This window comes from Uloborus diversus, chromosome 9, assembly GCF_026930045.1.
Source record: "Uloborus diversus isolate 005 chromosome 9, Udiv.v.3.1, whole genome shotgun sequence".
NCBI lineage: Eukaryota > Metazoa > Arthropoda > Arachnida > Araneae > Uloboridae > Uloborus > Uloborus diversus.
The window spans coordinates 88,252,973-88,265,472 of NC_072739.1; the positions used below are offsets into that span (position 1 = coordinate 88,252,973).

The 12,500-nt window shown below is 31.5% G+C and overlaps 1 protein-coding gene across 1 annotated transcript in view; it reads left to right on the forward strand.

Moving 5' to 3' along the window:
* The window catches only part of LOC129230359 (uncharacterized), an 81,808-nt gene that overhangs the window by 39,042 nt on the left and 30,266 nt on the right, over positions 1-12,500 (forward strand). The window contains exons 2-3 of the mRNA XM_054864757.1: positions 7,099-7,264; positions 7,757-7,807. Coding sequence (XP_054720732.1) covers positions 7,099-7,264; positions 7,757-7,807 — 217 coding nt within the window. The remainder of the gene's footprint in view (positions 1-7,098; positions 7,265-7,756; positions 7,808-12,500) is intronic.

Sequence of the window (12,500 nt, forward strand, 5' to 3'; positions counted from 1 at the left end):
TTTGTAAAAAATAAAGTATATTCAAATCCCCTTTATGAGAAATCTGGGAGAACTAAACCGAAAAAAGAAAAAAAACCTTTCTGAGTTCAAGACGCCGAAAAAGTAATGTATTGAAAAAAAAAAAGGAAAAATAAAAACTTTATTTCCTCTTTAAGTTGTTAAAGCTTAACTTCCGACTCCAAGAATTTTGAACCCCTGTGCCCGACAATTAGTCGGACTCTGACTCCCCGACTTCGACTCTGACTTCGTAGCTTTGGCAAAAATTTATGCACCGAGGAAAAATGACTGACTCCAACTGTTGGACATTCGACTCTGACTCCTTTATCCAAAAGTAGGTCCAACTCTGACTTCTCCGCAAACATTGGCGGAGTTGCAAACTCTAGGGGTAAATGGACCGATTCCAACTCCTAGTCTTTGAATAAAATACCTTCGGCCATAGGCGGATTTAGGACTGAGTTCCTGGGGGGGGCAGGATTTTTTTTTTGGGCAACATTTTTAATTGCCCTCCCCCCCCCTCTCCCATTTTTTGTCTGTTTTCTGTGATGCATAAGGCCATTCTTTACTCTTTTATGTGTCGTTTTCATTACTGTGTATAATCATGCTGTCCTTTTTGATTTGACCTTAAAAGAGAGGGGGCTGGTATTAAAAGAGTGACGCAGGGCTCCCTTTCAAATAGGATATAGAATATCTCTAATTTAGGGGGTTACTCCCCCGGAGGAAATTATATAAAATGGACATAAAATGCTGCATTTAGAAGTCTGATAAGGGTTAATTGGAAATAATAGGCAAATTATTTTTTTTTAAAGTTTTACGCTTTAAAAGTGCTTTATGATGCAAGTTAATACTTTAAAAGAAATGGTGCACAGATTTAGAGAATGGGTATCAAGAGAGTACCATTCTACCCATTTGAACAATTCATAATTTATACACTTGATAAGAAATAAAATTGAAGCACACTTTGCTTAGGAGTTTCAAAGACTTGTCCAATTATTTTCAAGGTTTGGTTGGTTAGATTGGGTTTTTGGCTCAAGAGTCCTGGTAGGCTCTTGACCAATTCTTTTCCTTTTTGCTTTCTCTGCACCAATTCTTTTCAGGGATTTTAGAACCTATCAATAATTTGCCCTTTCCAGTCTCTGAAATTGAGTAGTAGATTATACAGTTGTACGGTATTGTTCAAACTTTGTAAGAAACTGCTGTTTTAAATTTAAAAGAAAAAATACACTTTAATTTCACATTACAACTTTTTTTTAATTATAAGTAGTGCCGAAAACGAAAAGGAATAGGGGTAGTGTATCATTTTTTTCCCGGGCTAAACACATTAACAATATGCAGTAAAAGTAAGATAAAAGCGACCAATATAAAAAAAAATTCCAAAATTCTGCATTTGGAATTAAATAAATAGCAAGATATGAAGCATGTGAGTCACAAAAATTTATTTCAAGTAATATGTTACAAACGCGAGAACCATGATTTTTACATTTTTGATGCAAGATATAGCAAGGAGCTGAGTTTGACACATTTTGGCATTCCTCCCCACAATTTGTTAGAAATTTTAAAATTTAAGGTTTGTAGCCACACGTTTCCAAATATTCAAAGTTTTCAAGTAGTACTTGAAAATTAAATTAGTTTTTCTTTCCATTTTTTTAAGGAACGAATCACAATTTTTTGGGAGTTAGGGGCCCACTTCTAAGCAGGGGCCCTAAGCTATAGCTTGTTTATCTTATAGGCAAATCAGGCCCTGCATGTAATTCACTCTTACCTGCAGATTTTTGTTTGATTTTTTGTAATTTTAACGAAAATTCGTCAGTTTTTTACAGTTAAAGGATTTTTATGATTTTACCAATCTGTGTAAGGTTTTTATCGCTTTTTATCAAATTTCAGCAAATTTTTTCCAAAACTTTTGATGACTGAATTACTCAGATTTCAATGACAATAAGTGTCTCATTTAGACTTAGATGATTATGACTAACCTTAATTTTTAAACAGTATTTAGAAAGTAAGGAAAATGGTACTTTCCCTCTAAGTAAAAAGATTCAATTAATCAGAACGTTCAGATAACTGAAATTTATTCAGTTTGCGATAGTATTTACTTTTCTTTCTCAAAAGAAAAAAAGACAATCCGAAATTTTTCCAAGCGTATGAAGTACAGTTCTAACTATTAGTTTCATATATACAAATTTTTTCCTTTAAAAAATAAGGAAAACACAGTTATAAAAACATTTCATCAGGTAATAATGTGATCTTACAAGAATTGTGCAAAACTTTCGTGCCGGAAAATATATCTCCCTCACTTTTTCTTTTATTCCGACGTTTTCCTTACAATGTATGATTCTGGAAAATTAGAAATTTAGTTTTGAACTGCTAGAGATTGAGATTCCTATTCCCCCCCCCCCCCCTAAAAAATTAACGCATTGTTTACAGTGATTTTATATTCTGTTTGTTCAATGGTTGGACAATTTTTCCAGCTTTTTGTTTCATTGTTACATACATTCGTTGAGTATGGTGTTAACTGTTACATTTGATAGCATTTTGCTGTACAAAAACCTTTTAGCTATGTACTTCTTTTGCAATAGCATACATTTCAAATCAGCCAATTTCATTTGAACGTGTGAATCCAGAAGGTTCTTCAAAATCTTTTGTCTGTAACAACCCAAAACATCTAGTTTTGAAATCACGCAAATTGAAAAACATTCTGAAAAGAGAGAAAACAAATCGTAACGAGAAGATCGAGTCAATTATTGTAAGTGTTGCAGCAGAATGCATAGCTCGTTTAGCCTATATTTTCATTCATATACTTGCCCAAATGGTTTTCAGTCCAAAATAGTGAATTTAGACCAATTATCAGTACCCTAGTGACAGCTGTACTATTTGTATTTAATGTTCGGTTTTTTCTTTTTCTTTTCTCCCTTCAGAAAAGGACATTCTCTTCATTTTCATTGAACTATTCAAAGAAGGAAAAATCTTGATTTTTTTTTTAAAATAAGATTTTGGAAGATAAGGCCCCCCCCTATAAATCCACCCATGCTCTTCTGAACTATTCAAAAACAAAAAAATGATGTTTTTTTTTTTAATTTTTGAAAGATGTGTTGTTACTACATAAAGTCCTCCCAAAACTGGGGGGGGCATTGCCCCCCTCTGCCCCCCCATAAATCCTCCCATGCCTTCGGCTTCCGTTTCTGACTCTTTTATCCCAAAAGGAGATTGACTTCAACTCTGACTCTGCAGCCATGGTTTTAACTGTGAAATAATTATTATTAATATGACTTTTTATTTTCACTCTAAAGTTTTAATTTATGTATTCTGTTTTCGGCAAATAAACGTGAAGTCCTTTATGTTTGTACTAGTAATACCCGCTTGCCCCTAGTAGAAAATTAAAAGGTCTTTTGGTTCGCCTGTAATAATGTATGTAATAATGTAAATAATATAATCGCCAATTGGCTTGCCCATGTTACGGTTCCACATTATAATAACTTGGTAATTTACTCGTCCACCTTATGATAATTTTGTTAGGGAAAATGTTCTTAAAATTGGAGTAGAAAAAGAAAAAAATCGAATTTTCTAAAAATTGCTTCGAGTTGCACATCCCCATGCTACAAACTAATTTTGTGCCGAATTTCATGAAAATCAGCGAATGGCGCTATGTGCGTCACAGAGATCCAGACATTGTGACAGAGAGACATCCAGACAGGACTTTCAGCTTTATTATTAGTAAAAAATATAAAGATATCCACAGATGATTTTTTTTTTTTTTTTTTTTTTTTTTGTCTATGAAAATTGTTTCTTTAAGTTGACATTTTATAGTTTTTATTGTTTTGGAGAGCGTATTAATTCATTTAAAAAAGTCATTTTTTGGCAATAGGGGAAAAACAAACGTTTTTTTTTTTTTTTTTTTGATATGATGCATTTGGGTAGTTCTCAAAAGGTGGGAACAAAAAAGTTAACTTGGAGCAATTTCAAAAATTTTCAAATTTGACATCAATTTTGCTTTTATTCTATAGTATGCATATCTAGAACACAATATATGAACATGAAAAGACAGCAGGTATTTGTAAAAATTCTTAATTAGCAAATTAAATCAGCAGTCTGTAGGTAACAGATTTTGGACATTGTTGTCCTGTAGGTAACGGATTTTGGACATCATCATAATGTAAGTTTCACCATTTTTGACAATTGTTAATCTGATTTTCAACTTTTCCAATGAAAATTTTATTTACTACTTTTTGAATTTTGCAATTTAATAATAAAGAGGATACTAATGAAGCACTTGAATGGCTATACATGCTGCTCTTTACATATAATAAAATTTTGGAATGATTTTGAAGAAGTTGATGAAAGATAAAAAAAAAAGCTTCAAATTAAAAATAATACAAATGTAAAAAGTGACATCAGTTTTAATAATGAATATTTTTTCTAATGTCATAAGAATTAAAACGATGTCTAAAAAAAATTATTGAAAAAAGAAATTCGTATTTCTATTTGGAGATCGTTAAATTATGTTTCCAAAAGAAAGAAGAGAAAGAGAATTCTAAAATAATAAAAGCGGGGGAAAAAAATGCTAGCGCAGGTGATAAAGTCGCCAAAACTGGTACAGATGACGATAAACTACATTTGCCAAACTGGAATTCTTTTCTGGTAACCTTTAGCTTATCGTGTACTGTGTTGTCGCCAACGGAGGTTTGCTTGGCAATTTTAGTGCAAAATGGCTTTCGTTCGATCATAACCAGTCATGTTTCTACTATAATTGATGTATTGTTCAATGTGTAACGTATTAATTATGCAAAATACCAATGTATTAAAGAAGATAACATTATAATAACCTTTTTTATTGAGGTTAGAAGACAGTGGATCATCAAAAGTTATGAATAAACGGAAAGAATTATCGGCGTCAGGATCGTAACGCCATTTGGACATCTCACATGTACGTTTAAAAAAAATTATTTTTCTTCTAAGATACTGCATAAAAGCTTATGAAAACACTTTTAAACAATTAAAAATTGATTCTGAGGCTCGATAAATACCTTTAAAACGAAAACATCATATACTTAGTTCTCAAACAACAGCATTGTAAAGATCGTAACTTTTGGACATGCATCGAATTTCAAACTTACTTTTTTCTAAAATCGTTTACAAAGTAAATAATCTGTCATTACTTTTGTTATTTGTGTAAAATATTAACAAAAACTTATTCAGTGTAAGATTCATACCTTTAATTTTTTTTTGAAACGTATGGAAATAATTTAAAAAAATTTTTTTTTAATGGTACATTTGCTCAGTTAACGTTTTGGTATGTCCAAAATTGTGCCTTTTAGCAAAGAAAATATTTTTTTAAGGGCGTTTGAAGAGCATTTTTTCCATAATTTATGTCAATTCTTGTCTCTATACAGTATTATAGTTCAACTCAAAAATTTTTGAGTTAATTAAAATGAAAGTTATTTGGTGTTGAAGCTTCAAAGTTGAGGTCTGTGTTTGCTCCCACCTTTTGAGAACTGCCCATTTATTTTATTAATCTTATTAATTTTAATTATTTTTTTTCTTTTTGAAAGCGGGTAAAGAATGTTTTTATGGAAAAATGTGAATTGGCCACTTTGTTTAAAAGGTGCAGCTATTTTATTTGTTCGTTTATTTATTTATTTATTTATTTTTACGCATCTAATTTTTTTGATGAGTGAAGGCATATTTTATTCCTGAAAATCAGCTTAAAATATAAAAAAATTATGTTTAAAGCAATTTGTGATTTTAGCTGTCTTTGAGAATATTAATCAGATACTAGAAAGTAGATATGGGTATACGGGAAAGTAGGCTCATTTAGTTCTAGACGGAACTTCTTTTTTTTCTGTTCTTTCTTTTTCATCATACAGCAGTCAAAAAAGGAGAAGCTTAACTACACCCTATCTAGATTGTACGTAGTTCGGGGACAAGCTGTGTAAAACCTTACCCAGAATAGTTCACAATACCGAAGTACATCCACCTTCAAAGGGTCACCTTGAGCGACTATGTACTTCTGCCAATGTTCATATAACTTTTGGAAACACTCCTGGAAGCCATTTTTTGCACCCTCCTGTGATGCAGCTTTATCTTCATCCAAGGACGGATACAATGGAGGAGCGATAGCCCCCTCCTTGAGCCAAGATGCAGGAACTCACCCTCGGACTATTTTAGGTACTGAAGTTCCAAAAACATAATTTTATATGATCTTTGTTTATGTTAAAAGAGAGCACTCCCTCAAAATTTTTTCAGAATTGTAGTCTTAAAAATGCGATTGGGGCACATCTTGTAACACTTTAGTCATATGGATCAGAACTTTGTGCAAGAAGTTTTTTGAAATTCCACAAACTCAAATTTTAGACGATCTTAGCGGTCATTAAATGGGGTTCAGGAGACTTTCCTCTGGAAAGTTTTTAAAATTGAAATCTAAAAATAAACAAATATACAACACCGATGACGTTAAGGTGAAAGAAGGATGGGATTCATTCCTCCAAAATTTTGTAAAAATAGAAGTTCCAATAAATAAATAAATAAATAAAAAACAACTTAATTTGAGACAAGTTTTCTAACCACTCCAACTCCATTACCCTAAAATCAGTCCAACTCGAACTCCACAGCCCTGCTCAGAACAACAGTAGGTTATCTTACTGTCGTTTCTAGGTTTAGATGTCTTACTGTTTCTCTGAGCCAAGGATATATACAGTTAACTCTCAATAACTTGAAGCCACAAGTGACCGGTCAAAACCTTCAAATTAATAGTAGTTCGAGTTATGGGAAGTTATCACTCATTGCCTTCTTGAGAGTTTGAACCCAATGAGAAGTTCGAGATAAAGGAATATTCGATTTATAAGGCTATGAGTTATCAAGAGGTGACTGTATTAGTATATAGAATTTTATTTAAGGAAGTGATTTGATTTTTGCAATGATTGTTTTAATTTCATAATTCTAATGTGTCGTTTGGTTCGATATTTATTTGTCTACATGCTTGTTCTCCCCTTCTCTTTCCTTAATCTCTCTCTAACTTTTATATATAAATTTGTTGCTCATAGGAATATAAGGTACAAATTAAATTGTCTTAGTGTGTTATAAATTATTTCTTTCTTTTATTTTTAGTATGGCAGATCAAGTCCTGGAAGTTATTTTGAAAGGGATCCTCTTCTTTCTGACTTGAGCAGAGTTTATACCTACAGCTATTTAGCAGCAGAGCCTACCCAAGGATATTTACGTCGTCCAATTGAACCTAGACCTCCTAAGTCACCTCAGTTTCATCGTCCACCTGGTATAAATTTATTCACTTACCTATTATCACATTTGTTGTTGCTTAAAAGTTGGGTTTTTTACCGACTAATAGTACATGCACAGTGATGCTCATGACATGAGTCTTGACTTTGTGGTAAAAATGTTAAAAGTTGTATGTGGAAATCTTTTTGCAGAATTCAAAATTAACCAGATATGCTGGATCACCTATGTATGTTAAAAACATTCCTACCTCTATGTTACTCATTGTGAAATTTTGAAAGAGCTCGTTGCGGTTACTTTCCTGCAAAATCAGCCAAAAATAAAAAGTATATTTTGTGTATTTAATTAAAATATGCAGAAAAAATTATTTTGGTTGTAAGTTGGCTAATGTCTAAAAAGTATTCCTACACTGGCATTACCGATGGTAAACATTCAATGCATTATGTGTTTTACAAGATATTTAGTAAAAATAAATTGGAAATAATCATAATGTACTGCAATAATTTGATTGAAATTCACATTTCTGTCATAGATTGTCCGGATAAAAGACGTACCTGGAGCAAAAGTCCATCTCATAAACATGGTAAACTGTTTTGTTATTCCTCTTTTGTTTTCTAATTTTCAGTCAAATTTTGTAATAAACTTGTGAGCTGCAAGATTTTTTTTCTAATGTCATTTAAAAAATCCTTTTTTTTTTTCTTTGTCAAGTATTTTTAAATGCAAGTTTGATATCCTGGAGATAGTTAACCTTAAGAAAATGTGTAATCATTGCTGCATTTTAGTCAAAAAAAAAATTTCGTGATTGTTTTTCATCTTACTTATTCATGTAAAGTCATGGTGTTTTCTTTTAAAAAATATTGAACTTTAAATTCTTACACAAAAATTGATCTTGCATGCAAAGGAGAAGTCAACTTGTCACTGTGACCACCTGAACAGTTTTCTTATTTTATGTATTTGGAGACAGTAAGTAATACAACCATTTTATTTATTTGTTTTTTTCTTTTCATTCTTTTAACTTAAAACAGTCATTTAACTAAGATTTCCATATATGTATAACCTGTAACAATGTAAACTTTCCAGTCATTAAATTTTGATAAGACTTCCTTAATTCTGTATTAAATTGTAATCTATTAGCTGGTCAGGTATCATGATATAAGTAATTTTTTAATTGAAAAGAAATGTAATCAGAAATGTAAAGTAAATGAAAGTGTGTTGAAAACTATGTTTGCTATGTCTATTTATTATGATTACAATTATTTGAGTTGTTTTGTTTTAAACATGCTAGAGACACTATATTCTAAACTTTTAAAACAGATTTATTATTTGGTAATTCTTTCTACTACAATTATACTGATGTTTGTTTCGTATTTGAGAAATCATTTTTCTTCTTTTTTCTTTCTTTATTTATATTAATAATAGTTAAATTGAGTTAATTTTCAAATCTTGTTATTTAAAAATTATTCACTTTTGTATTTATTTTTAACTCAAAGCTTTCTCTTATAAATTCATTTGAGCTCAACTCTTCATTTAAAATAGCGTGTTTTTACTTGCAAACTCTAAACTGGTTTGGAGTAGATAAGGCAGCCAAACTTGCAATAACTTTTGAACTCTTAGTAAATAAATGTCTTTCTATAAAATAAATATTAGTACTTAACATTTGTCATTATCTTTTTCTTCTTCTTTCCTGTTTTTCTTTGTTTATTTAATTAATTAATTTTTTCGCATTTTAAGCAAAATTTTGTTGTCTAAACGGAAAAAGTTTTGCTTTTCAAAAAAGAATAAAACAAAGCTCATTGCTATAGTTTGAGTGATATATTAGGCAATGGATTTAAATTGAATACAGTTAACACTAGAATTACGGGAGGGATCATTTTGACCCCAATCAAACTTTTTTTGCTAACTACTCCTGTATTTTTGTAAAAAGCTTAATCCTTCCTTAACTTTTCCTAAATAATGTGCTGTGTAATAATAAAAAGTTTTCAAGAAAATTATAATTATTTTAAACCCAAACTAAAGGGTTACAAGTAAAATTGTGGGTAGCTGCCATTTTGACCCTTTTGAGAAAAAAAGAACTGCAAATACATTTACTGATGCTGAAACAGAGCAGAAACTCAAAAATGTCTCTTAGAACATATCATTTTAAGAACCTGAAGCATTCATAATGCTTTTGTACATAAAAGAAACCATTAGGCGCTAGCTTCTGAAATGCAACTGAATACAGTGCTGGTTTTTTGAAGGATTATTTTATACTTTTTTAATTATTTTATTATGTGCCCTGAAAATCTCTGTATTCATTAAATAAACTGCATTTATTAGAAATATGTCTATTTTAAACTAATTTTTAAAAATATTTAACTTTACATAGGAAACTATGCAGATTTCTTCTCAGGGGTCAAAATGACCCCCACCGTATTTCTAGGTATGAAAAGATCACCGTAATTCTAGTGTTAAAGCAAGCGCACAATAAGGAAACATTCAGAATAATGATAAATACAATAAATAAAAATGTATTAGAGTAAAATACATACAAATAAGCAAATGAGGCATTTCATTCAGTTTGATCATATCAGAGACAGAACCAACAAATTAGAAAAAGTGTACAAAGTGTACAAAGGTCACCGAAATCTGACATGTTCAAACCTGTTTTTAATTCTACACTAGTTACTGCTTTAGATCTACCCTACTTTCTAATTTTTAGATCTACTGTACTTACTGAAATCTGCACTACTTATGCGCGTCAACTAGTGACCCCACTAGTCTTGAAAAAAACTCTCCTTCTCTCCCCTGTCCTTTTCATGTAGCCTACTTTGAACTGTTGCAGTTAATCTGCTTGCATGCTTTTCTCGCCTACATGTATATTCCGTTTGCAATAGTGAGCAATCCTTTTTTAGTTTTTGTGAAAAATTAAAAATTTTTACACTTTTCGTTTTTAACTATAGTTTAAACGTATGTGAATGCTCTTGATCTTTTAAGCAGTGGTTCTCATCCTTTTCACCACTGAGTACCACTTGTACATTTCAGAATCATTGGCGGACCACACAGATATTATTTATATAAAAAACAAAATAAAAAGATATAGATAGCGCCAAATTAACACGTTAATGACTCCCTTGGTCTTTATGCATTGTTTCAAAGTGCCTGGTTAATTTTGCCGGCTTCATTGCCTCATTACTTAAAACCTCCGCACAAATTACACATTGAGGCAACTGGACATCAAATTCTTCAATGAATGTAAATCCAAATGCTGTGTTGTCGGAACTGTACTTATGGTTAGCAGCCTTTCTTTTAGGACCACTTTCAGTTAATATTGTGCTATCCCTGGCAATATTACTGGTAGAACATCCTGCTTTAGCGTTCTCACTATCCGTCTTCTTAACCCATTCCTTGCCCCGGCCGATACAGGATTAGCCGCGCAGTTTGTGTTAAAACTGCCCCGACCGATTCAGGCTCGTCGCAAGAAAATGGTTCCTAACTGCCTTCGACGAACCTCTGTCGTCACAGCGTTTGTAGCAGTTTTTGCTTCGGTCGAATACGTGTCGGCGATCCTTCCAGGGGCAGAACCCTGTTATTGCGCTTCTCTGTTGGGCTCTGGTGCTTTTAGGGGAGCGGTAATCAAGCTCTTTTCCTTAGACAAAAGGGATGTAACTTATAGTATTTCACGAAACTTGTTGTAATTTATTTTATTTTACTAAGATATTAACCTTTCAAGTACGTTTGGATGGGACACGTATAATGCTTCAATTAATCAGGCATTATATTTTTATCTTTTCGTGGAAGCTTTGTTTCTTAGCATTCTGGCATTTGAACTCCTGATGAACAAGTGTGAAAATATTTCCTTACACATTTAATAATATTTCTATGCCTGAATAAAGCAAATAAACAGAAATATTTTTTTCTTGTTATCAAAAATCTACCTTCTTACACAAGCATCCTTCACTAATTGTTCATAATCCTCAAATTTTATAATTTATTTTACACAATATTATTTTTTTTAATTATCTTACCTATCTTAATTTTGTACGAGTAGGTTTTTTTTTTTTTTAATTATAATGTGGTTTACTACACTTTTTATTTATTTGTATACTATTATTATTTTATTTATTTATTTATTTTTAAATCATGATATTTTCAAATGTAAATTATAACTTTTTATATTTGCGGCATCCTTTGATGGATTTTTAATGATACGGTTTTGAATATTTTTAATTTCACAAACAAAAATTATGACGACGTACGTAAAGTTGACCATGCAAAACATAAAATAGATACGGCAGTACAAATGAAATAATAATATCGTGAGTTCTTTTGTTGTGCCCTTTACTCATACAAAACGAAACATTCCTTTTCTCCCATTCCTTTTCAGATTTTATTTATTGTCTTAAAATAACTCCAATGTTTTAATTGCACCTTCTTTTATGAGTTTTTAAAAATAGAAATTAAATATTTGGTTTCTTTGCAATAATCAAATTACCATAATTAGTAAATAATCCTATGAAACTAACTAAAATTTATCCAAGTATGTTTTCAAAAAAGATAAAAAACTCCAACTCTATTTCAAACAAGATTTCCTTTTTTTTTCTTCTGAAGACATGTTCTGTCATGTAAGCATAAAAGCTTGCTTTGAAATTCCTTTCTGATCTAAACTCTTTTGTTGTAAGAAAATAATGTGGAAGGGTTGACCACAAAACACCAAGGAGGACACCTCCTTAAGGAATCGACCTTCCCAGGCCGCCTCTGTTATTCCTCTCTCAGCTTGGGTCTTTTAGTTGCATACACAAAAGTATCCTTTAGGGAAATAGGGGATTAGCCGCAAGTATTGATCTTTTGTAATTATTTATCTTTAAAATACTTCCCACACTTGAGCAACTGATATTTGGGCACTCAGAAAGGATTTAAAAGTCATCGGAATTATGACAAAAGAACCGACCAGCAAAGGGATATCTGTGTTTATTGGTCGTTTTGAAGTATCACAATATATCAAAAGGCACCGAAGAATACTTTTTATCCTCCTAGAAAATCATTCCCACAGTTAAAGCATTTTTGTCCATTCAATTCCCTTGCTCACAGGTTGGATCGATCAGTCAGTTGTTTGAAGAATGTTTTGTGGAGGCGTTTTGAAAGATAGATCATCTTATATATAACAGTAAAAGAAAAAAAATGATATACTGAAATAAATCTCGATAGCAGAATGGGGAGAAAAGTGCTATGAAAACGTAGCAAAAAGCAACTCCGTTCGTTATCTGCGGCATGCGCATTAAGGGTTTTGGGGCTGGTCA